Here is a 27,289-nt window from a genome sequence, read left to right as displayed (position 1 = left end):
TAAAAATGTCATAATTTTTTGTAAATTAACCACAATTCCTGTTGATAAACCTTTCTGCATTATATGCTAGAACTGAACTTCTTTCTCTATCTCTTTAAAAAAAATCATAACATTCTGTGAAATAATCCAATCTTCTGAGGAGCAATTTGGAATTATGGCTATCAAAGGGCTATCAAACTGTGAATACCCTTTGATCCAGTAATCTCACTATTAGAGACTGCTCACTATATAGTATCTTTAAAAGATCATAAAAGAGGAAAAAAGACCCATATGTGCAAAAAATTTTGTAGCAGCTCTTTTTGTAGTGGCAAAGAACTGGAAATTGAGTGAATGCTCATCATTTGGGGAATGGCTGAATAAATTATGGTATAGGAAGGTAATGGAATATTATTGTTCTATAAAAAATGAAGAGTAGCCTGACTTTAGAAAAGCCAGGAAAGAGTTACATGAACTGATGCTGAGTGAAGTGAGCAGAACCAAGAGAACATTCTGTACAGTAACAAGATTAGGTGATGATCAACTGTGATGCACTTAACTCTTCTCAACAATGTGGTGATTCAAGGTAATTCCAATAGACTTGGGATAGAAAATACCATCTGCATCCAGAGAGAGAGAACTTTGGAGCCTGAATATGGATCAAAGTATAGTATTTTCACCTCTTTTCTTTTCCATGTTTTTTTTTCCCCTTTTGGTCTGATTTTTCTTGCATAACATGACAAATATGGAAATATATTTAAAAGGATTACATACATTTAAGTTATATCAGATTACTTGCTGTCTTTGAGAGGGGGAGGTAAAGGAAGGAGTGAAAAAAGTTTGGAATACAAAATCTTACAAAAAATGAATGTTGAAAACTATATAGGTATTTGGAAAAATGAAATACTATTGAAATTTCTTTAAAGTTATAAAATTCATACAATTTATTATTTAGAATACTAACTTTTAGTAATGGTAAAATTCCTAAAAAGAATCTTATCCAAAAAATGCAACAGAATACAGAAACATACATTGCTAAACATTTTGAAAATATCTACTTTGCTTTTATATAGAAGTACTTAGGTGTAGTAAGACAAAAGGAAAAAAGATATTATCCCTTTCAAGTTCAATAACATTTTTTTAGACTAGAATCTTTTACATTAAAAAAAATTTCTTACCTTTCACTTGCACTGACCCAACTTCCAAAATGGGGAATTCATCTTGTCCAGAAACAGTTTTAGTATAAGTCCTAAAAACCAATGGATCTGTGTCCTAGATTTAAAATGATAGCATACAGAAATAACATGAATCTTTTGGGCAAAATATCATTCTTTGTCATAGCAACAAGGAAAATGAGCATATTAAATCTGTTGATAGGTCAATGCCCAATTTAATACTTCAATATCTAGTGAATGCCAATTTTGTGCCTACTTCTAGGCTAAGCATTGTTAATTTTAAAAAAGTCTGATAAAGCCATTGCCTTCAAGAAGCTTTCAAGTTTACTGGAAAGATATAAATTATACACATAAGCTTAAAAAATAAATAGTATATTATGCCTCATTATCTGTGATGAACCTATTCCAGTTGTGATTTTTTGTTTTTTTTTTAAGAAACCCTGACCAGAAAGCATATAGAAATTAAACAAGATAACAGCTGAAATGGGAGGTCATAAATATAACTAATAGCATATATCTTAAGCATGGTTTCTTTGATGTCCCAGAAAAATAGTTGAGAAATAACATTGTTTTATGGCTACACCTTTATTAGATGCCTAATCAAACTGTTAAAACATGTCCTAAGTAAATTTAATACTGTATATCAAAATATAGATTCATATTGGAACAACTTAGGAAACGTTCCTCCTGTGCTGCTTCTTCCTAAATCTAAATACTGTGACTATATTACATCCTTACTTTTAACTTCTCTTCCTGTATTTTCATATTCTATCTTATATTACTATTATTCATATTTATCTCTCCTATTACTCCATATACTGGGATAGGATCTTGGTTCTGTAGTAATTCACGGTAATTATTTTGGAGTAAGCAGCTCATAATAACTATCGCTAGACCTTGTACTCTAGTAAACTGTAGGTTTTCCATAAAATTTCTAAATAATTATTTGCTTAACAAAGGTTTAATAAAATCACACAAAGAGCAAACTCCACCAAGTGTACTTAAAATGAAATTATATGAATCTTTTCTCTAACATATCTAAAATATAAAAGGAAATGCTTATAAGAGATTACAAATCTTATCACTTTCTTGATAAGTTCAAATGTTCAGCCACAATTTTTGAAATGTTATTTTAATAAAACACTTCACTATGGTCCAATAATAAGAACAAACAATTAGTAAATTAATTAGTATTTTGTATATCATTCTATTGTCCAGAAGAGGTCTTCAGTTGGGATTATATATGAATCAAATATGAGGTCTTTATAATCAATATATTTATAACTTCATTATCATTAGTGGCCTATAGCATTAATTCTAAGTAATGTTATCATTCTTAAATTTATAAGCACTAATAAGAAAATGAAAATGTGCTCACATTTCATGCATTTTGCATTTCAGAGCAAAAAATATAACCTTAGAAAATACTTTTCACATATTATAACTGTTTGACATCTTAGGCACCCATGTGGCATAGTCGATAGATTACTGCATCTGGACTGAAGAAGACCTGAGTTTAAATCTATCCTCAAACACTTCATAGCTGAGTGATCTTGGACAAGTTGCTTAATATATCTCAGCCTCAGTTTCCTTATCTGTAAAATGAGGATAATAATAACACTTGCTTATCCTGTTATTAGAATACAGTAAGACAATATCTATAAAGTACTTTTCAATCCTTAAAGTGCTATATAAATGCTAGCTATTATCATCATCATTCAGGAAAACATGAAAAAACTTACATTAATCTGATACAAAGGTGAACTAAGAAAACACTATACACAGTGACAATATTACACGATGTTCAACTGTGAATGATTTAGCTATTTTCAGCAAAACAATTATCTAAGACAATTCTGAAGGACTTAAGATGAAAAATGCTATCCATCTCTAGATAAATCACTGATGGCAGTCTGAAGGCAGAGTGAAGCATATTTTTTCCCTTTTCTTTACTTTCCTGTTTTTTTTTTTTTAATCTGTGTTTTCTTTCACAACATGATTAATATGGAAATACATGGTAGTCATCCATGTATAACCTATAATAAATGGCTTGCCTTCTTAATGAGAAGCAAGTAGAGGAAGAAAGGGAGAGAATTTGGACTCAAAATTTTAAAATACGAATGATAAAAATTGTTTTTACTTGTAAATGAAAAAATAAAATGTTTTTTAAAAAAACTATACGCTAAAGAAAAGAAATTATGATTAAAAAATGATTGACACTCCTGATGTGCCTAATTTCAAATTGATTTGAATATGGATTATAATCAACAAAAAGAAAGAGGAGAAGAAAAATCTCCTATTCCATAAAAAATATTAAACTTCCTGAAGCCATAAGGAGTAATGGATACAGAAAAATACTAGAAGAAAACTTTAAAAATCACCAATACAAGAAATAATTTAAGCTTCAACTCCTATTTTTTGATGATCTTTTGAATTCTGAGTCAGACTCTTCAAAACTATTTCTTCAAGTATGCATTTATATTGACTTAATTGTATTGACATAATCATTAGAATTATTTGTCATTGTTAAAGAATATGTAATTCTGTATTCTGTCATGTTCACATATCTGTCTTAGTCTCTTCTTTTTGTAAGGCATTTAAGGTATTTTTGGAACTGTTTTTTGTAATTGTTATAAAAATTAAGGTCATCACTCTTAATTAACTGAGAGTTCTTTCTAAGTCTTTCAAAGACTGAAGAGTAAACTTTTGAATCACTGTATTTACTGTAATTAGTGCCTTGTTCTGTAGTAGTTGTTTGAAAAATTTTAGGATCATTATCATAATAAAAGTTGACAGTAATACAATAATTACTATATTGTTAACAAAATTCTTCACAAATCTTGTCTTCTCTGATTCTCTAAAAGGGATTTAGAGATGAAAAGGATGAAACTGAGCCCCTGAGCAGTTAATTGACTTGATTGGTTTATGTCAACAGTATGTGACCCAGTACAAATTAAAATAAGTTTCTGTGACTTTAAATTCAGTATTCTTCCCATTGCACTGTGATGCTTGTTTTAATTTAATTCCTATCTTTTCTTTTTAATTCATGTTTTCCACATAAAGTTAATAATATTGGACTATTCTTTGTTACTCAAATCAAATTTTCTGTTGCATTGCCACTATTTCTCAGCCATAACTTTAGATACTGTAGCAAAAATACCCTAAATGCCTTACAAAAAGAAGAGACTAAGACAGATATGTGAACATGACAGAATACAGAATTACATATTCTTTAACAATGACAAATAATTCTAATGATTATGTCAATACAATTAAGTCAATACAAATAGTTTTGAAGAGTCTGAGTCAGAATTTTGAAGAAATAGTTTTGAAGAGTCTGAGTCAGAATTCAAAAGATGATCAAAAGATTGCAAATAATGATGTTTTTTCTTTTGAATATAGCCCACATGGAAATTTGTTTTGTTCTATTACACATTAATAACAAGGGATTGTTTTTCTTCCTTTCTCCAGCTTGGGAGGGAAGGAAAAGGAATAGGAAGGAAAAGAGAATCTTTCTTTGAAAATAAAATTTAATTAGGAAAAATGGTTATGAGTGGTAAAGCTTACAATAGAATTTGAGCTACTTAAAGTTTATGGTTGGATTTTTGCCAATATTTGTAATTTATAATTCATATATTTATATGTAATTTGTATTATGTAATTTAAAAAAAAAAGAGGCAACTCATACTGAGAATAATCACTGTTAATAGCAAAACATTAACAATTCTGAAAATAATTCACTACAAAAATGTTTCCAGAGTATAGAAATTCTGTAATACTCAAAAAATACCTTGTTATTTCTGTTTGGAACAGCATAAACAGCATTCTCAAAATTGTTTTCTTTTTTCTGAGTACTGAGCTCAATATGTTCACTGTAATTGTCAGAGAGATATGTCTCAACTTCATCTTCATCCTCACTGTAGCCTGACATTTTAAAAGCTGGTAAAGAATATTTTTTTTCCTCCCCATCTGGCCACTCTGGTCTATGAATGGAAACACAGTATATAAAGAGTTAAAAATTAAACCATCTAATACTTCAAATGAAATACTTCAACTACTAAAATGCAAAACACCCTGAGGAAACAGTTCATATATAAGCATGTAAGAACATTCATATCTGTAAGAAAAAAATTCAAAGTTTAATGTGTTTTTAATGAACAACATAAAAATAATTCTTATATTTGTTTTGAAATAATCTACAAGAATCTCAAATTTGGTCATGACCTACCATCAGCCAGAATTATTAAAGCATAAAAAACTAAGCCCAAGAATATAAGGAAAAATTAATTAAGAAAAATTTAATAGAATTGATGAGATTTCTCCAAATTAAAATCATAACAGATCATAATAAAGATGGTTTGTTTTTTTACATTAAATAAGTGTCATGTACTTTACATTAAACAAGTGCCATGCACAAAAATTACTTGGTTTTCAATGGAATATTAAAATCTTAATAAAAATTCTATTTTTACTAGGTGAGTCAATCAGATGACAAATCCTTTTGACTGTCCGTCCCACATAGTCCCAATTATCCCTTTCTCTGCATTCATACTACTGCCAACCTAGTTCAAACAGTCTCTTTTACCTTTCAGCTAGACTATTACAATAACTCCCTCCCATCTGTTTTCCTCTTTAGCCAGAGCTAAGCAACTGGGGTTACAACTGAACTTTGCACTATATATGCTGAATCCCCATATGAGAATATAAACTTTTCAATATATATCTGAAGCAACTGGCAAAGGCCCTTATGTGTAATTAGTGTATAATAAATGTTCAAGTAAATAGAGCTAACTAAAGAGCTCTACTTTGATCCAATATTTATTCAGCTATTTGGTAAAACAATATATTTAGAGAGAGGAAAGGGCCACCCTCTTTTCAACTGTTGTAATGAAAATTATAGTGTTAATATTTTCCACAAAAAGCTTCTATCATACCACTTATCACTAGTATTCTGTTACAACAAACAACAACAACAACAACAGAAATGAGGCTACCCAGGTCTGATCTCAGTTATAGTGGCATATGGCTCAATGACACCACCATCTTCTTCCATGTATGTTGCATCACTTTCAGAATGTGATCGATATTTAGGCTGAGGAATAGCAAAAGTCCTTCCAGTTAATGTGGACACCAGGATGGCTGCAGCAAGGGCAGATCTAGAAAAGATATAAATATAAAATATTAAATACTAACCTAATGAAGGTAGATTCTGAAGTCACATATTAGTATCTCAGACAAGCAAAAAATGACACATATATATAACAGAAAGAGATTAATTATATATTTACATACATAATATTACCTTTGTAACAGTGAAGCATTACTAAAGGCAAAGATCCAGTTGAAAATACATAAAAATATGTATATAATTAAAGAATTAATTTTTAAAATAGCTTTCTAAGTTTCTGACAAGATAGATATACCTTAGATAGTCTGGAATAAGTGTTTTGTTTTGGGTTTTTTTTTTTGGTACAAATTACCTAAATCATTGTTGTAAGATTTTTTCATTTGGGTCCTCCATATCTCCATTTAATCTTTTTATCTTGAACTATTTAAGTATTATGAAGTTTCCAAGCTTTATAGTTGTTATTAAATAATGAAAGGAAGGAATTAGAGAGGAATTTGCCAAGATTAATAGTGGTTATTATGACAGTCCTATTCCATAATCTAAAACCTTAAAAAAAATAGCTTTATTAAAAAAATTTTTTAAAGATAATCTCAAAATATCAAAAGAAAATCATTGTTTAAAAAAGGAACAATAAAAAACCTTTTTCTTTTCCAAAAAGAAAACATATGCATTTTTAAAAGTTATGTGATGAAAGAAGTTTAAGATTGATGGGAGTTGAGGTCCCTTTAAGATTCCTTTCTGATTTCCAACCCCCCCTCTCCCCATGGCTGAAGAAGCTAGGATCTTTTGATTCACAAATCCTGGTCAAAAAGCATCCTTTTTGAATTCCAATGATATCCAGGAATTCCCAGCCCCCACCGGATCTGAGCTAGCCTCACTAATCCTGGCACAAACCAGCCAGGAGCCTGGGACTCTACCCATCTTCAAGATTATAAAAAGGGAACTCTGGGGTCCAGTCTCTTTGCAGGAGCCCCCCAAACATGGTATCCTTCCAGCCATGTAAAGGTTCCTGTCCGCCCGGCGACCACCTCTGGCCCTGGTGTCTTTCTACCTTTACCCTTACTTCCAAACCCCAAATAAACCTTTTTTTTTTTTATCAATCTAGGTTTTCAGGCCTGTAAATTCCTTTACAGGGGACTCTGCACCGTCACTAGACTTCATTTAACTATGTATCCTTGCACCTAACCAAAAGGGGTTCCCCCTTTCCTAACTCTCATCAAGATGACATAAGAAAAGAACATTAGAAATGAAGCTACACAAAAATTAGATTACAAGAAATAAAGAAAGATATGGCAAAAATAAGAGACAAATTAAGATTTTTTTTAAAAGGAGAATAAGATTAGATGATAATAACAATTAACAACTTAAGATAACATAAACATTTTAAATGAGGAACAGAATTGTCCTACTAAATTTTCACCCATTCTTTGTAGAGGCAGATGAACCATAGATATAGAAAATTTCATATACAATCAGATACAGTTAACATTAATTTTGCTTAACTGATTTTATTTCTCTTCTTTGATCTTAGGAATAACTCTCTGAGAAGGATAGGCTTATTGAGAAATTAATGATATTTTTAAAAAACAAAAAATATTGACTAAATAATTTTTTTTAAAGAAATCCTGATGAGTCCTTTTTGTAGTGGCAAGGAAATGGAAACTGAGAGGATGCCCATCAACTGGAGAATGGCTGAATAAGTTATGTTATGTGAATGTTATGGAATATTATTGTTGCATAAGAACCGATCAGCAGGATGATTTCAGAAAGGCATGGAGAGACTTGCATAAATTGATGCTTAAGCATAGTGAGTAGAACCAAGAGGGCATTGTTCAGAGCAACAACAAGAGTATCTGATGATCAATTCTGATGGACTTGGCTCTTTTCAACAATGAGGTAATTCAGGCCTATTCCAACAGACTTGTGATAGAAAGAGCCATTTGCATCCAGAAAAAGGACTATGGGGATTAAATGTGAATCATAACATAGTATTTTCATCTTTTTTGTTGCTGTTTGCTTGCTTTTTGTTTTCTTTCTCTTCTTTTCACTATTTGATCTGATTTTTCTTGTGCACATGATAATTGTGGAAATATGTAAAGAAGAATTGCCTATGTTTAATATATATTAGATTACTTATTATCTAGGGGAGAAGGTGGAAGAAAGGAAAGAGAAAAAATTTGGAACAAAGTTTTACAAGGGCGAATGATGAAAACTATCTTTTTATATATTTTGAAAATAAAAAAGCTATTATTTTTTAAAAATAGAAGTACCCTGTTGAAAGAAAAAATGGCAGAAGTAAAGTAAGATTTAAACTCAGTTCAACTAGAAGAAAACTTGATAAATTTTAAAAACTAAGAAGTTACCTGTTGAATATTTATACCTAGATATTGCATAAGCAACTTAAGATTCAACAAGTCCAAAACAGAACATTATCTTTTCCTCCAACTTCCCCCTTTACCAAAATCTTTTTTTAATTTAGTATTTTATATTTCCCCAATTACGTGTAAAAACAATTTTAACACATTTGTTTTTGAAAATTTTAAGTTCCAAATTCTCTGCCTCCCTCTCCATTTCCTCATTGAGAAGATAAGCAATTTAATATAAGTTATATATATATATGTAGTCATTAAAAACATTTCCATATCATTTATATTATAAAAGAAAACATAAAAATAAAAATTAAGTTTTAAAAAGTATACTTTTATCTATATTGAGACCCCATCAGTTCTTTCTCTGAGAAAGGATAACATTTTTCATCATAAATTCTTCAGAGTTGTCTTGAATCACTGTATTGCTGGGAATAGGTAAATCATTAACAATTGATCATCTTACAATATCCTCCTGTTTGTCCTCATTTCACTTTGTATTAATCATGTTAAGTCTTCCAGTTTTTATAAAAGCATACTGTGCATCATTTCTTTCAGTATCCTATTATACTCTACATATGCTCTATCACAATTTTACATCACAGTTTGTTTAGCTATTCCCTACTTTATGAGCATCCTTTCAATTTCCACTGTCACCACTAAAAGATTTTCTAGAAATATTTTTGTATATATAGGTCTTTTTCCTTTTTGTTTTTTATTTCTTTGGGGAAAATCTTAGTTGTAGTATGACTAGATCAAAGTACATGCATGGTTTCAGGCCCGTTGGATCTAATTCCAAATTACTCTACTGTTATGGGCCAGAACTTGAAACAAGGTGCTAAGTCAGTGGGACTGAGAGACAATGATTATTTAGCATTATATTTAACAGTTCTCTAGTTCAGTACATGTACTTAGTACTTACTATAGTTCTACAAGATTCACACCTTTGATTAAGAGACTATATAAGCTGGGACAAACTCAGTCAGAATCAGAACAAGGAAAGACCAGAGAAGTGGTGGCAGGCTTTGCTTCTCCATTGAAACCAAGATCAGGAAGGACTCCAGAAAACTAGCCGAGCCTCAAGTGAAGGAGACAAGTCTTTGAAGGAGACAATAAAGGATTTGGACTTTAATCCCTTGTTGCACTTGTGGTGATTACTGAACTGAAAGATTTCTAGATTTCTATACCCAAATTAATGTGTATATTTTTCTCTTTGTGCCAATTCCAATGAGAAGGCAGTTCAAACATTCCCTACCACCTCTCCTTTGTTCTGCTATATTGTAAAAGCTCTTTCTTGCCTCTTTTATGTGACATAATTCACCCCATAATATCTTTCCCTTTCCCTTTTCTTCCAATATATTCTTCTTTCTCACCCCTTAATTTTATCTTTTTTAGATGTCATCTTTTCATATTCAACTCACAGCTGTACCATCTACAAATACTCCTAATTGTCCTAAAAATTAAAAAGTTTTTATGAGTTATAAGAATCATCTTCCCACATAGGAATGTAAACAGTTTAACCTTATTAAGACCGCCATAGGAAAAAAGCATTTCAGGTATAGAAATGAATAAAGGCACCAAGACAGACAAAGATGAGATATATAAAGAAGACTATAAATAGTCCTATTTGACTAGAGGGTAGTGTTTAAGGAGATAAGGTTGGAAATATAAGGCAACCAGATTGCAGAGTCCCCAAGCTAAGTAGTTGGAACTTAAATTCTAAATACAGAATCAAATTTGATTTCTAAGTAAATTTACCTACAAAGGTAAAAAGGGGGAAAAAATGCACTAACTAGCTAACAAATCTGTTTCAGGCCATTTGGCAGTTATATTTCTTAATATAAAATTAATAAATTAGCATTCTCATTCATCAATTGTCTCCAACTCAACATACACCTATTTGATATTTTTTGGGTGAAGACTACAAAGGATGAAAAACAACACTATCTTTGTCTTAAAGGAACTAAAAATCTTCCAGAAGGAAAGAGACATACCATTAGCAAGAAGAACCTGTGATTTCTTTGGTATAAGCACTCCCAATATCTCAAACCATTTATAGAATTATTCAGAGAAGCAACAGAAAGTCTGGCAAATTTTAAATGACTTGTCCATGGTCACATGACCAGTTAGTAGAAAGGCAAGATTCAAAAAGAATTAATCTTCCTAAATCCAAGCCTAAATCTCTGCATACCACCCTATGCTAATTCTTAGTAAAAATCAGACACACACACAAACACAAAACCCTGCTGTGTATATTATAAGTATATTGGAGTCCATATGAGAAGCCAGAGAAAAATGAGATTTCAGTAGGGTAGAGATGAAAGCTTCACAAAAGAAGTAATGAGCTAAGCTTTGAAGGAAAGAAGAATTTCAACAAGAAGAAATGGAAGGAGGACGTTCTAGAAACAAACAATAGGAGGTACAAAGACAGAAGAGAGCAGAACAAGATTTGGGGATGGCTAATAATCTAGTTTGACTGACAATTCTGTGATGAATTTATGTGAAATAAGGCTGGACGTAGGTTGGACTGAAGTTGAAAAGTACCTCAAAAAGTATTTTAGAAGTTGTTAACCATTCAACCATAATCTAATCACTCCTCTGGAAACGGACAAAAATCAATTTTGAACTGGAACTAGAATTAATTTATCTGTGAGGCACTGTTCAAAACTTAAGACCAGATATAGGCCTATTGGATGTATGTAAACACAAATATATCCATGTTTAACTGTAGCCTGCTTGGAGGAGGTGGGAGGAAGAGGAGGAAAAAAGAATAAAGTAAAAAATGTACAGCAGAGGATAAAAGGAAAGGAAAAATAGACAATTCGGAATACAATGTTTTATTATTATATTGCTTTCTTGAAAAGGAAATTTATCATTACATATTTTGAATCTTATATGTTCTACTGTGAACATCATTTTTTTTTCATTTTCTGTTGTTTTCTTTTTTCTTTTTTTCCTTTCTCTTTTCTATTTAAGTTTTAAAATAAACAGGAAAAAAACAACAACAAAAAATCAGCATATTTGACATTAAGCCTAAATGGATGGTTCAACAATATGAACATGCTCCCTATCTCTTTATCACTATACTAACTGCAATAACATAATCACTCTTGCTGAGGATTCTAAGCAGAAACAGTTTTTTTTGTTTTGTTTTGACCAAATGTTTAATATAATAACGCTTCAGTATATTTCCTAAATAGCTGTTGACATAATTAAAATGATAAAATGACATATGCATATTTTAGCATTGCATTCACTATAAATTCTAAGAAGAGTAGACTAGACTAATCCTAAAATTCTGGTGATATGAAATTCAAGTTTTCTTTTTCTTAAGAGAATAGTATGTATTGTCTTTAGCTTCTCCAATGTTATATTTACTTGTGTAAATTTAAATAACATTAAAACTACAAGTACAGAAATTATGCCTTTATGGAAAATAATATGATAGTTCTTTTGATTGTCGATATATATGATTCCAGGACCTGTGGTCTTGTGCTGTTAAATCTTGTACGATTCTAATTGTAGCTCTAATATGTTTGAATTGCTTTTTTCTTGTTTGTTACAAAATTTTTTCTTTGATTTGAGGGTTTCAAAATTTGACAATCATATTCCTATGTGTTTTCCACAAAGTATAACTTTGAGGAAGTATTTAGTGGGTTTTTTCTATTTCTACTTTTCTCTCATGTTCTATCACTCCAGGACAATTTTCTTAGGTTATTTCTTGCATTATTGTGTCAAAGTTCGTTTTTTGGCCACAGGTTTCAGGTAGTCCAATTATCCTTATATTTTCACTTTTTGATCTGTTCTCTAGATCTGTTGTTTTTCTTATATATAACATGTTTCACATTCTGTTCTATTTTTTGCATTTTTTATATTGTTTTCTTATTTCTTGGTCTCTTATAACTTCACTGGCTTCCCCTTGCCTAATTTTAATTTTCAAAGAGTTATTTTCATCTTTAAGACCCTGTATCTCCTTTTCTAGTTAATTTTTTTTCAGCAGTGTTTCTACTGAGCCCAAGGGAAAAGAACCCACATGTTGCATGGATGTTTGTAGCAGGCTTTTTTATGGTGGCAAGGAACTGGAAACTAAGTGGATGTCCATCAGTGGAGAATGGCTGAATAAGTTATGGTATATGAATGTTATGGAATATTATTGTTCTGTAAGAAATGATCAGCATGGGGCAGAAAGATGGCACAGTGAATAGAGCACCAGCCCTGAAGTCAAGAGGACCTGAGTTCAAATCTGGTCTCAGACACTTAACACTTCCTAGCTGTGTGACGCTAGGCAAGTCACTTAACCCCAATTGCCTTAGCAAAAAAAAAAAAAAAAAAAAAAAAAAAAAAAAGGAAGGAAGAAAGGAAAGAAGGAAGGAAAGGAAGGAATGAAGGGAGGGAGGGAGGGAGGGAGGGAGGGACGGAGGGAGGAAGGAAGGAAAGAAAGAAAGAAACCTGGAGAGACTTACATGAACTGATGCAAAGTGAAATAAATAGAATCAAGAAAACATTGTACAGAGCAAAAAGATGTGATAATCTATATTGTATTTAACATATACTTTAACATATTTAACATGTATTGGTCTGCCATCTAGGGGAGAGGGTAAGGAGAAAGAGGGGAAAAGTTGGAACAGAAGGTTTTGCAAGAGTCAATGCTGAAAAAATTATCCATGCATATATCTTGTAAATAAAAAGCTATTAAAAAAAAAAAAAAAAGATTATGTGATGATCAACTGTGGTAAACTTGGGTTCTTTTCCACAATGAGGTGATTCAAGGCAATTCCAATAGATTTGTGATGGAAAGAGCCATCTATATCCAGAGAACACTATGGAGACTGAATGTGAATTAAAGCATAGTTATTTTCACTTATGTTGTCATTGTTGTTATTTGTTTGCTAGGTTTTTTTTTTCTTTTTCTTTTTTCCCCCTTCTGATCTGATTTTTTTTTTTTTTTTTTTTTTTTTTTTTTTTTTTTTTTGTGCAACATCACAAATGTGAAAATATATTTACAAGAATTGGATCACTTGCTTTCAAGGGAAGGAAAAGGAGGGAAGGAGAAAAATTTGAAACACAAAATTTTGCATGGGTGAATGTTGAAAATTATCTTTGCATATATTTTGAAAAATAAAAAGCTATTATAAAAAAAGAAAAAAGAGGGAAAAATCCCTTTACTTTTGTCTCATGTGAAAAGGAGATCATTTTCTTTGCCAATCCTGTTCCAACCTCTCTGGTAGATGGTCCCTTCCATCATCCCTATTCTTTCTAATTGTCAATCTTTCCCTATTGGTTGCTTCCCCATTGCCTCAATACACACTATTATCTCTTCCATCCTCAAAGATCCTCTCTTCATCTGTCCATCTCTGCTAGCTTCTATACTACATCTCTCCTCCTTTTCAAAGCTAAACTCCTTGGGAAGGCTGTCTACAATTGATGTTATGACTTTTATTTCCTCTCATTCTCTTTTTAACTATCTTTAGTCTGAATCTAAACTTTCATTCATCTGAAACTGCTCTCTTCAAAGTTACTTTTAATGATCTTTTGTTTTGTTCAGGATTAAGTGACTTGTCCAAAGTCACAAAGCTAGTAAGTGCTGTGTCTAAAGCCAGATCCTCCTGATTTCAGGGCTAGTGCTCTATCTTTTGTGCCACCTAGTTGCCCCTTAATGAACTCTTAATCACCTCTTTTGTTTTTTCTTAATCTTAATCCTATTGACCTCTCTAGAGCCTTCTTGTCTTGATATTCTCTTCTCTGGAGTTTTGTGACACTTTCTTGGTTCTCGACTTTCTCAGTCTCCTTTGCTAGATAATTACTCGGGTAATGCTCTCTAAGCAGGCATATCCTCCAAAATTCCAATCATTTTGGCTCTCTTCTCTTCTTCCTTTAAATTATTCTGCTTGGTGATCAAAGCAATTCTAATGGATTTAGTTATCATCTCTATGCTGATGATTCTTAGAATTGTTCAGCTCTAACTCCAAGTTCATTTGCGACTGGATACCTCAAATGGAAGTTCCCATAAACATCTTAAACTCAATGTCTCCAAAACTGAACCCATTATCTTTTCCTACCAATCTCTACCCTCTTTCTAACTTATGTATTACTGTCAAAGACACTTGGCATCACTTCAGTTACCCAATCTCACAATGTATCATCTTCAACTCTTCACTTTCTTTCACCAAACCTCCATACCAATATCTGTTCACAAGGTTGTTGATGTTACCTTTGTAACATCTCTGGTACATGTACATCCTTCTTTCCTCAGATGTTCCCATTATCCTAGTACAGGCCTTCATTGCTTGGACCTGATGACTAGTTCTCCTGACTCTCTCCATTCTAGTCCATCTTCCACTAAGTTGTCAAACTGATCTTTCTATAAAGTGCAGGTATGTTGATGTTACCCACTTGCTTTCACCCTCCATTCAATAAATTATAGTAGTTTCCTATTTCAGATCCTTTTTTGGCTTTTAAAGGTTGTCATAACCTGGCTCCCACTTCTTTTACAGTCTTCATTCTTCTTATTACCTTCCCAGTGATGTTGGTCTTTATACTGTTCTTTGCACAAGATACTGCATCTCCTAAGTGGGCATTTTCCCAAGTTATCCTTTTTCACCTTTGCTTCCTAACTTCTCTGAGTTCCTTCAAATCTTAACTAAAATACCAGTTTCTACAGGAAACCTTTCCCAATAACCTCTAATTCTGTTGCCTTCCTCCTGTTATTTCCCATTTTATCTATCTATCTATCTATCTATCTATCTATCTATCTATCTATCTATCTATCTGGTTTACACATAATTACTTGTATGTTGTCTCCCCCATTAGATTAAAAATTCCATGAGAGCAAAGATTATTTTTTGCCTTTCTTTGTATCTCTAGTACTTTGCATAGTATATGGCACATAGTAGGTACATAATAAATATTTTTGACTTGACAAATTAGCACTACACACAATAAAGTTAAAACAAAATTTCATCTCTCCCAAATAATGATCAGTGACGGCTCAAGAAATGCATTTGAGTATTAAGCTAAAGTAGAGAGGAAGAAAACAGAAAAAAGATGAAAAGGGAAGCAGTGACTGTTTATTGCTTCGTCTCGTAATAGGCCCCTTCTAGATCAAATGAGCAGTGTGAAGAAAAAGAAGAAAACAGTGGAATGGAAAAAACAAGAGGTCTCTTCAAGAAATATCAAGGGAACATTTCATGCAAAGATGGGCATAATAAAAGACAAAAATCAGAGATATTTAACAGAAACAGAACAGATTAAGAAATGACAAGAATATACAAAAGAATTGTACAAGAAAGATCATAACATCACTGATAATCAAGATGATGTTATTAAAGTACTGTACTCAATATGCCAGCAAATTCGGAAATCCCATCTAAAAAAAGGCAAAGCAAAGAAATATTCAAATTACCGCACAATTGTACTTTTAATTTCAGCAAGGTTAGGTTTATGATTCTCCAAGCTAGATTTAAGCAAAATGTGAACTGAGAATTAGCAGAAGAGCAGGATGGTATTCAAATAGGCAGAGGAACTAGAGACTAAAATGCCAACATTCTTTGGATTATGGAGAATGCAAGGGAGTTCCAGAAAAACATCTATTTCGGCTTCATTAATTACACTACAGCCTTTGATTGTGGATCACAACAAAATGCATCAAGTTTTCAAAGAGATGGTAGTATCAGATCATCTCATTTGTCTTTTGAGGAGCCTCTATGCAGGCCAAGAAGCAACAATTAGAAACAAATATGAAACAACTGATTGATTTAAGCTTGGAAAAACAATATAACAAGGCTGTATATATTGTTACCTTATTTAACCTGTATGCACAGTACATTACATGAAATATACATAGATGGAAGGCATGATACAAAGATAGGATAAGACCTGACAAAGGTCCCTATGCTATGATTTTTGCAATAACAAAGAATGGCTATGAGAGTTGCAATATAAGGAAAGATGATCAATGCAGAATAAATGCTTTCAGTATATGTTGCTGGGCAAGACTTTTGAGAGTCTCTTGGACAGCAAGAAGATTAAATCAGTCAATATTAAACAAAATTTTAATTCAGGCAATTCACTGAAAGATTAAAATATTGAAGCTTAATACTTAAATACTTTGGTCACATGAGAAGATGGACTTATTAGAAAAGTCACTGATGTTGGGAAAGAATAAAGGCAAAAAAAAAAAAAAAATCAAGGCAGAGGTTACACACTCATGAAAGCAACGAACACGAACTTGGACAGACTTCGGGAGAGAGTGGAAAACAGAAGGCCCTGATCATGCTCCGGTCCGTGAGGACGCGAAGAATTGGCTGGACCGTGAGAGGAGAGAAAGGAAGGAGAAGAGAAAGGAGAGGGAGAGAGTTAGGAGGCAAAGGAGGAGGGAAAGAGGAAAAAGAGATGAGGGGTTGGGAGGATAAAAGAAAGCGGGAAAGGGAGAGGGGAAGATAAAAAGGAAGAGAGGTGGAGGATAAGGAAAGGGGGGAACAAGAAGAGGAGGGACGGATAAGAGAAAAAGGAAAGGAGGATAAGAATGAATAGCTAAGGGAGAGAAGGGAAAGCTAAAGAGAGAGATAAGACAAGGAGAAGAGAGAAGGAAGGAAAAGAAGGAAGGAGTGAAAGGGGTGAAAAGGGGAAGAGAAAAAGAGCAGAGGATGAAAAGAGGAAGACGGGGAAGGACAGGAAGAGAGGAGAGGATGAACAGGGAGAGGGGAAAGGGGGAATGAGGAGGGGAGGAAACAAGGGGAAAATGAGGGAGGAGTCGACACGAAGTGGCCGAGGAGGGGAAGGATGAGAAGCGAGACGAGAGGAAAAGAAGGGAAAGGAGCATGAGAAGCGAGAGGGAAAGGGGGTTAAGGAAGAGAAGGAGGGGCAGAGAAGAGAAAGGGGAGACTAGGGAGGCCGGAGCCCGCAGCTCCTCCATCCGATCCCGGCCTCTATTTTCTGACCCCCAGGGGCCTAACCGGTAGTCTCTACTTACAAACTGGCTCCTACTGTCTCTCCTGAGCCCCAGAGGCATGTTGTGGCCGGGGAGAGGAGCAGGGCTGGGCTAGGATTGTAAAAGATCGCTCTCCCCCCGAAGCCACAAGTTGTTTCGCCCAGCCCCAAAGCCTAACCAGCTGCTTTAGGACCAGGACGGGTAGAACTCCAGACACTTCCCCTTCGCTACCGAGCTTGCACCAAGGGCTTTCGGCATTGGCTCCCGCTTTCCCACTAACCAATCAAGGGCGATCTCACTGCCGAGCCGGCTGGCCCTTGGCAACCGAAGGGATTCCTTAGGACGCGTTCGGCGCCCACTAGGACTACAGACCTTTGCTGCTCGGCTTCCTATTGGCTAGTGCTGACGTCCGTCTTCCCTTCAGTGGGCGTTCTGGAGAAAGGAAGGCGGGACAAGAAGTTAGACCGCGGGGACCGTTGCTCTTGAAAAGCTTGTTTCTGCTGCCCTGGGTTTTTTCGCCTGCATTCAGAAGCGGGTTTGCTGAGGCTGCTGAGCAAGTGGGAAAACGCCCGGGAGACCGGCTCAAGAGGGGAGATTGTCACCCTGGGAAATTTCTTTCACTAAGGTAAGGGGCCTGCGGGTCATCTGGTGCAACTCCCCCATCCCGAGCGCGCTAAGAGCTACCCAAGGGGCCGGGCTGGGGAAAAACTGCCCTGACCCCGAGCCCTTCTAGGAGAAACAGACCGGGCTTCCCCTCCCTTGTCTCCCTCTCCCATTCATTATATCCCTGGCTCTCATCCCACGGGCAGACCGTTCTGGGGCGTAATAAATGCTTGACTAAGCCCTGGTGGTTTTTGCTTTTTTCGGCTATTTTTAGCTTTTTGAAGATCGGACAAGGGAGGTGGTCCAGCAGGATTAGCCAGCATCTCAGCCTTATTTGCCGATAGAAGCGGTACTCCACACTTTGGTACCGCACTTTTTAAAATTTAATTTTTTATTCTTTAATCTCTGGGAGATAATCCCTTGGGTTGTAATCCTCTGGACATAATTCCGAATTGTTCTCCATAGTGGTTGGACTTGTTCCCCACTCTACCGAAAGTGCATGTGTCCAGATTTTTCCACATGCACCTCCAGCATTTGTCGTTTTCCTTTTCTAACATTTAGTTTTTCTCTTTTTTCCTTCCAGTGAGTGATCTGCCCAGAGGAATACAAAACTTGGGGCAGCCAGTGATAGAGTACCAGCTCTGAATTCGGGAGGACCCGAGTTCAAATCCCGCTTCAGACACTTAACACTTCCTGTGTGACCCTGAGAAAGTAACTTAACCCCAATTGGCTCACCAAGAAAAAAAAAAAAAAAAAAAAGGAATATAAAACTTGATTGCTGAAGCCTTGCAAGATGTCTTGAAGTTCACAGGTTAGATTTCTTTTTTGAGGAACATGCCTTAAATCCAAATCATTCTGGTTCTTATTAGCCAACAAAAGGTCTTGTTTCTGTTTTGACTAAAAACTCTTAAGGATTTTCCCCTGTCAGATTGTTTTTTTCAACAAGTTAAAAAAAGACCACTTTTTGCCTCATTTCTGTCATACTTGAATGGGCAGTTGCCTCAGTCAAACCATCGCCTGGTAAAAACTTCAGCTTAAAAAAGCCAAGATCTCCCATTGGATCCAGGGCCATCTCCTGTGTCCTGATGTAAATCCAAGTGGCTTCAGAAGAAAAAGTGAGGCTGATGGCCTTGCACAGCGCTTCCTCACTAAAATCTGATGGTCCCCATGAGGGAACCAAATGATGAAGTTTGGCGCAGGGCAGGGAGTTGTGGGAACCCCTTGTGGTCCGCACAGGTCCTTCATAAAAGAATTTACAAACCTGAAAAGTTAGACTGGCACTGAAAAGTCAGCTTTTACTAGGAGGCTGACTTCGTCAGTGGTAAGGTCCTGACAGAAAAGTAAAGATCTAGCAGAGGAATCCTGGCAGAGAGATAAAGAGGGGTTAACACTGAGAAAAAGGTGTCTTCTCAGTGGGCAGGACGTCCTCGCAGCTAGCTATGCCAAAGAGAGGTCTCTTGGTCTGGTATGTTCCTGCTTTGGGCCTCTGCAAAGAAATTAGTGAGCAGAAATCTATTTTATCTTGGCTGGGAACAATTTGAAATGAAATTAACCCGAAATCTTCCAGTTGAATAGAACATTTCCAATTAAATGAGTATCCCTGGACTAATCTTCAACTCAATAGAGGTTATAACAGAATGAAACTACTTATCTTGATTCCGTGAGGCAGGTCTTTTGCAGGGGAAGCTTTTCAAGAGTTCAAGGAGAATTTCTCAAGTGTTCCCCCCAAAGTCAGAGGACAGCTTCAGGATTTCCCCCCTCATTTCCACTTCACTTGCATGTCCTGGTATCACTTCCCTGATATCATTCACGGTCTTCTTTGAGAATAAGACAAACCCACTTTTACTGTGAAAGGAGAGGGGTACATTTTTTCATCTTTTCTCCAAAGCCAAGCTTAGCCAATGCCATTACATTATGCAAGTTTGGATTGGATTTTTTTCCTCCTATTTATATTTTTGTAGTCAGTGTTTTCAAATGCATTTTCTTAATATTTTTATGGTTCAGTAATCCATTTTGTTCACATACCACACTTTTGTGGTATCTACTGATACATGGCATCTACTTTGTTTCCATTTCTTTGCCAGTGGTGCAAAAAAAAAAAAAAAAAAAAAAAAAAGCTTTAATTATTTTGGTATGTATAGTACCTCTCTCTGTTTGACAATCTTGGGATATATGTCTAGCACTTGATTGAAATCGCAGCTCCAAATCCCATGGAAAAATTATCCAACACACAGGAAGCATATAAGTAAAGAAAGCAGAGTTAATGAAGATTCCTACTTTAAAGAGGTGTTTTATAAACAGCTTTACAAAGATAATGCTGGTTTGGAAAAAGAATCTGATTGAGAGGATGTCAGTTGTAAAAGTATGGACTTTATTGGGGAGGATGTTCAGGTTCAAAATGTCTGAAAGGCAGTTGGAGATGTGAGATTAGAGGTTAGCCATGAGGTTAGGATTGGATATATATAGATTTAAGAATCATCTGAATAGAAGTGGTAATTAAATCCTAGGGAGCTGCTGAGACAAGGGCCAGTGTAAGACCCTGAGGGACACAATATGGTTTGAGGTTGTGATCTAGAGGAGCTAAGTGATTCACAGGCTTTTTTGAAAGTAACCTGCTCATCATTTCTTATAGCACAAGAGGAATCAAAAAAAAAAAAAAAAAAAAAAGGAATTCATCACAATCTGTTTCATAATTCCCCAGTTGTTGGGCATGGATTTTCACTTTTTTGCTACCACAAAAAGAGGTGCTATAAATATTTTCTTCATGTAGGTCCTTTTCCTTTTTTGACTTTTATCTCTTTGGGATGCAGACCTAGTAGTGGTATTGCTGGATCAGAGGGTATTCATGTTTTTTTAATCACCCTTTAAACTATAAAATTCCCGATTGCCTTCAGGAATAGTTGGAAGTTCACAGCTCCACTAACACTGCATTAGTTGCAGTTGTTCTACATTCATTCAAACAAATAACCTTGATCCTATAGGAGATATGAGAAGTTTCAATCCTGTACTTTCTCCCCCTCCCCCACTTTTGCAGAGGTAGCAGGTCCATGGATATGGAATAGAACATATATCATCAGATTTTGGGGGTTGTGGCTTTTTCCCCTAAAAACCATTATTTGTTACAAGCCATTCTCCAACTGATAAATGGTTAAAGGATATGAACAATTTTCAGATGAAGAAATTAAAACCATTTCTAGTCATGAAAAAATGCTCTAAATCACTAATGATCAAGTTAAAATAACTCTTGAGGTACCACTTTACACTTCTCAGATTGACTAAAATAACAGGAAAAGATAATAAGTGTTGGAGTTAATGCGGGAAAACTGGGACACTAATGCATTGTTGGTAGAACTGTGAAATGATCCAACCATTTTGGAGAGCAATTTGGAACTATGCTGAAAGGGCTAGCAAACTGTGCATACCCTTTGATCCAGCAATATTTTTACTGGACTTATATCCCAAAGAGATCCTTAAAAAGGGGAAAGCATGCACATGTACAAAAATTTTTGTAGTGGCAAGAAACTAAACAGAGTGGATGCCTATCAGTTGGAGAATGGCTGAGTAAGTTATGGTATATGAATGTTATGAAATATTATTGTTCTATAAGAAATGATCAGCAGGATGATTCAGAGAGGGCTGGAGAGACTTACATGAACTGATGCTAAGTGAAGTGAATTGAATCAGGAGAACATCACACAGCAACAACAAGGTTATGTGATGGTCTTTTCAACAATGAAATGATTCAGACTTGGATGGAGAGAGCCATCTGCATCCAGAAAGAGACAATGGGTACTGAGTGTGGGTCGCAACATAGTATTTTCACCTTTTTTGTTCTTGTTTGCTTGCTTTTTGGTTTCTTTCTAGGTAAGGGGTGAGGGGAAGAGAGGGAAGAAAAATTTAGAACACAAGATTTTGCAAGAGTACATTATCTTGGCATATATTTTGAAGATAAAAAGCTATTTTTAAAAAAACAAACTATTTTTGTTAAAGAGGATAGAGAAAGGGAAAACAATCCTAGGGAAAATATAGGTGATATAAAAGCTAACATATATAAAGTTTTAAATGTGAAGACAATGATTGAATTGTCAAATGAATATAATTTTGCATTTTTTTTTGTAAGCCAACACCATCACTTTATAATCAGAATATCATCGATGGAGAAAGAAGCCACATTTTCTAGTACAAGCCTTATACATGTTCCATTTGGACATGTTGTTGGCTGTGAGAAATGGCGAGGGTCTCAGTTAGCCCAAGGAATGCATGGTTAGTAAACTTTTTTTTTTGCTTGGTGCCTTCTTTCTTCCTATGTACTTTAATTTATGATGGTATAGAACTCATTCTCTTCTCTCTTTTAAGGGAAGATTAAGCTCGTCTTTGAGGAAGACCTGACAGTAGTAGATTTTCATCTTTCTAATAGATTCTGTATTCTTTACATTACTGAAGCAGACCTGGTAGCAGGAAATGGGTATAAGAAAAGAATTGTTCGACTTAGAAATGTAAGTACTAAATAAATGAAAAATGAAAACTGACTTTTTTCTGCTTGTTACTAACTCTAAAATATACATTCAGGAAACGTGGATCAATTGTATACTACATTCTAGAAACAAATATGGACTTAAAATAACATTCCTGCGGTCAAAGTATTTAGAGTTTAGTAGGGGAGGTTGGACATTTACTCAAATGTAAGTTGTATAAAAGGAAAAGTATTAACAAAATGTGTGAAAATGGAAAGGACTAAGTCTTAATAGTCAGGTGGGATTGAAGCAGACAGATAGTAGGGGTAATTGTATCCTAAAAGTAAGCATCAGCAGAGCTTTTGAGATGGGAGAGTGATTATTTGCATAACTTGTTAATTTTCAATTCCCTAAAATTAATAAACATTCCAAATATATTTATTATTGTATCAGTCCTCTATAATTCCAATGAGTAATAAATTCTTAGATTTTAAAATATCTTCATTTTATTACTTGTGTTTCTTTTGTTGAAGGCCAGTAATCTTCAAGGAATAATAATAGTTGAAAAAACACAGATGAGTGAACAGTACTTTCCAGCAGTACAGAAATTTGTTGTGCTGGAACTTGGAATGGCATTGCTTCCAGTGTCCAGCCAAATGGAAGCATCCCAACTTATTATCCAACTGGTAAGCACATAATCACACTGATGAGCATTTATAACTTTTGTTTTGTTTTGTTTTGTTTTGGGGGGGAGGGTGAAGCAGTTAGGGTTAAGTGATTTGCCCAGAATCACAAGGTAAGTGCTAAGTGTCTTGAGGCCAGATTTGAACTTAGTTTTTCCTAACTTTAGGGCTGGTGCTCTATCTACTGTTCCTTCTTGTCTTATAAGGCAATTCAGGCCAATTCCATTACACTTGTAGTGGAGAGAGGCATCTGCATCAAGAGAGAGGACTGTGGGGAATGAATGTGGATCACAACATATTTTCACCTTTGTTGTTGTTTGCTTGCTTTTTGTTTTCTCATTTTTTCCCCTTTTTGATCTGATTTTTCTTGTACAGCATGATAAAATGTGGAAATATGTTTAGAAGAATTGCAAAATGTTTAATATATATTGAATCACTTGCTATCTAGGGGAGGGAGGGAGAAAAATTCAGAACACCAGATTTTGCAAGGGTGAGTGTTGAAAACTTTGTATGTATTCTGAAAAATAAAAAGGAAACAAAAAATGTTTTAAGATCTGAGAGGTTCCTTTATTACAGCATTCACCTTTACTTTGATCTTAATACCATTCCATGAATTCCATGAATTCTTAGAAAAATCTATCTGGGAAATCCATGGTCAGAATTGTCTTCAGTAACCTAAGCTTGACACATTTTTCAAACTTTAATACAAATGAATGATAAACCTTAATGTATAATTTCCCCATTATCCTGAAATTTAGCTATCAATTAATTATATATCTAAGAAATATTTTGCTCTCTAGTCAATGAAATAACTGTTCTATAATGTACTATTAAATAGACTATCAGTTTTATAGCATATATATTTGTCCTATGAAATCTTTAATTGATCACCGTACTATATGTGTACTATATAATCTGTATTTGTCTTATGGTAGTTTATAGTATTTTTAAAAAATTTTTCTTTTTGCTTTAAAAATCTGATGTTTTCAGATAGGTTTGAATAGCATATAAATCGCTGGTCTCCTGTATATTAGCATCCCCAGCCACAACAGCTTCTAAATCTCTGTTGTTTGCTTCTGCTATCTAAGAACTCAGATTCCTTTTAGGAGAGGAAAGCTGCCCAAGGTGACACTATTATACTCTTAAACAGACCTACCAAAGTTATGGTCTGTACTGGCAAAATAACTAAATTTAAGGATCCTCAAGTTTTATTTAACCAGGAAAATGAGTGTTCTAGTAGTAACTCCAAAAGTTATTAGAAGGCTGTAGAGTACCATAGTACTCTACTTAGTACTTAGAGGGTTTTTTCCCCCCAGTCTGCTTTAATTCATTTTATTCTGTCATGATAATTCCCAGACATAGGTGTCACTCTGGAGACGGGAAAAGAGTGACAAGATTTGTGGTGTATACACCATGTTGGATCAAAAGTATTATGTGAAGCATTTTGCAAAGGGAGTTCAAATTCTCCTTGACTTTTGATATTATGAAACTAAATTTTACTTGAATGAGTAAATAGACTATTATCTTCTGAAACTAATATTTTGATGATTTTCACAATATAAAAAAGTTCTTTTTAAAACAAAGGCTTTTTTTCTTTAAAATCTTTTTTGGGATTCATGCCTAGTAGTGGAATTATGTCAAAGGATTTGGATGATATTATAGCCGTTGGGGCATAGTTCTTATCTTTAGATCAGTCCTAGTCTTTTTATCATGAATGCTTGAAAATCCTGTTTCATTGAATGACCACCTTTTCTTCTGAAGGATTATGCTCAATTTTGCTGGGGAGGTAATTCTTGGTTGCAATCTTAGCTCTGTTGCTCTCTTCAATGTCATATTCCAAATTCTCTGGTCCTTTAATGTAGAAGCTGCTAAATCTTGTATTATCCTGACTGTGGCTCCACAAAAGGTTTCTTTCTGGATACTTGGAATATTTTCTTCTTGACCTGAGAGTTTTGAAATTTGGCTATAATGTTCCAGGGAGGTTTTATTTTGGGATTGCTTTTGGGGATGATTCATGGATTCTTTCCATTTCTCTTTTACCCTCTGGTTCTAAAATACCAGGACAGTGTTCCTTGATAATTTCTTGAAAAATTATGTCTAAGCTCTTTTGATCATGAAAATCGAGTATAATTCTCTATTTGGATATTTTGAGGTAGGAGAAGGAGTAAATAAGGAGAGATGTGGTCCCTCAATCAGGCTTTAGAGAAAGAGAATTGTAAAGAGCTACTTAATTCATTGAGGCTTCATAGGATATGCATGCTGAGTTCAAAGAACAGCTGGTCTAGTTTGATTGGATCAAAGGGGAAATAATATTTTTTAAAAGTATATAAAAGTAGGCTAAAAACTTTGTGGGCTTTAAGGACCCAAATGAGGACTTGAAATTTTTTAGCCTAGGGACAGCAGGAAACCACTTTAGATTTCTGAACTATTTGTTTATACTTATGACTTATGAATAAAATTGTAACTGTAGAGGAAGGATTAGAAAACAAGACTTTAAGGACATTGTCATAGTCTAAGCAAGAAGAATATGGGGCCTGCTTAAGGTAGTGACAGTGGGAATAGAGAAAAAGGAATGAATGCTAGAGGTGTTATGAAGATAGAATCAAAAGGATTTAGCAACTATCTATGAGGATCCAAGCCTGCCTAATTATTTAATAGAGAGGTTGGCAGAAAATTAGAAGATTTGTAGAGGGAGAGGGGAAGATAAACAGTTCATTTCTAGACATGATAAGTTTGAAGTCCATGGGGAACACCTAGTTAGTGATATCCAATATATAATTAGAGATAAGGGAATAAAGTTCAAAGGAGAAAGAGAATCAGTAGTGTGAACTGTAGGAGCAGATCAAAACACTAAAGGAGAGAGTGAGTAGAGCAGAGGGAGCCAAAGATAAGTTTGGGAGAAAGTTATATTTAAGAAAAAGCAGCAAAAGAACCAAGAGAGAATGGTGTCAGAGAAACCAAAGGAGAGAAAAGTGGCCACAAGGCAGATATGAATCAAAGTGAATGGAGCCTGAATTCAAAGTAAAACTTCAGTTAAAAACTTAATTCAATTAGGGCTTAATTAAAAAAAAAAAAATTAAGATTTTTTTTTGAGTGACATGAGATGAAGATTTTTTATTGTTTTCTACTTTAGGTCCACGAACAAACCAAAGAGCGCAATAGGAACCCTTTTCTTAGAAAGAAAAACTGCCAGCTGTCTGAATCATCAGTACTTCAAACAGTACAGCAGATACCAGGAGTTGGGAAAGTGACAGCTCTGCTTCTATTGCAGGAGTTTGCAAGTATCCAAAAATTGTGCAACACATCCATTCAAGAACTTGAGCAAGTTGTTGGACATACTCTAGCAGAAAAAATGCATATATTCTTTACCCAGACAAGATGACAAGACATAATCTTGCACTAGTTTTTTTTGTTGCCCAACATCACTAACTCTAAGATTGTGCTTTTCTTTACCTATATTGAAACTATATTTACTATATTGAAACTAAGATAGATACCTAAATGCTTTTTCATCTTCTACCAAGTATTGAAAAGAAAGGTTAACTTAGAACATTATTTTTATGGTTGGTCACCTCTTGGCCATATCTTAACCTAGCAGACCAGACATTGCCACTCTGACCAATTGTCCATTGGTATCTTTTGTGACTCTTAAGATGATGAAAATTTGAATGCAGTGTATTTTAATCTTTAGAAATTTATACTCGTTTCAATTTCTAAAAGTAATTTAGTTTAATGGAATTTCATAAATAATGTTACAACCTCGACTGTAACATCAATCTTTTCAGACTTCCTGTGACATTTCCAATGGTTGCTAAAGTCAGAAGCAATAGTCACTGAAATATTATGTATCACAGCTGTCTTTAGTATATTACTTCAGTTTTGGTCATAAAATATTGATTATTAAATTATTAAATCTACTGATTAGAGGACTACAACTTAAATAAAACTTTTGGTGACTTAAAATATTCAGGCTAC

General features: G+C 34.3%; 2 protein-coding genes across 2 annotated transcripts in view; one reads left to right on the top strand and one right to left on the bottom strand.

The window, feature by feature from the left end:
• The window catches only part of CEP89 (centrosomal protein 89), a 131,718-nt gene extending 113,901 nt beyond the window's left edge, over positions 1-17,817 (bottom strand). Inside the window, exons 1-4 of the mRNA XM_074293233.1 lie at positions 17,549-17,817; positions 6,146-6,307; positions 4,942-5,134; positions 1,155-1,248 (exon numbers count right to left, since the gene is read on the bottom strand). Coding sequence (XP_074149334.1) covers positions 1,155-1,248; positions 4,942-5,134; positions 6,146-6,307; positions 17,549-17,655 — 556 coding nt within the window. The 5' untranslated portion in view covers positions 17,656-17,817. The remainder of the gene's footprint in view (positions 1-1,154; positions 1,249-4,941; positions 5,135-6,145; positions 6,308-17,548) is intronic.
• A 179-nt stretch (positions 17,818-17,996) lies between these two features.
• On the top strand, positions 17,997-27,277 carry FAAP24 (FA core complex associated protein 24). The gene is made up of 6 exons (XM_074293238.1): positions 17,997-18,199; positions 18,761-18,988; positions 22,298-22,440; positions 22,534-22,673; positions 23,165-23,317; positions 26,448-27,277. Exons 3-6 carry the CDS (start codon positions 22,332-22,334, stop codon positions 26,694-26,696), a joined length of 651 nt encoding a protein of 216 aa, XP_074149339.1. The 5' UTR covers positions 17,997-18,199; positions 18,761-18,988; positions 22,298-22,331; the 3' UTR covers positions 26,697-27,277.
• Positions 27,278-27,289: the final 12 nt, after the last annotated feature.

Source organism: Sminthopsis crassicaudata, chromosome 2, assembly GCF_048593235.1.
Source record: "Sminthopsis crassicaudata isolate SCR6 chromosome 2, ASM4859323v1, whole genome shotgun sequence".
In the NCBI taxonomy this organism is placed as follows: Eukaryota; Metazoa; Chordata; class Mammalia; order Dasyuromorphia; family Dasyuridae; genus Sminthopsis; species Sminthopsis crassicaudata.
The sequence above is the reverse complement of the archived record's forward strand: the minus strand, read 5'-3'. Positions and strand labels throughout refer to the sequence as shown.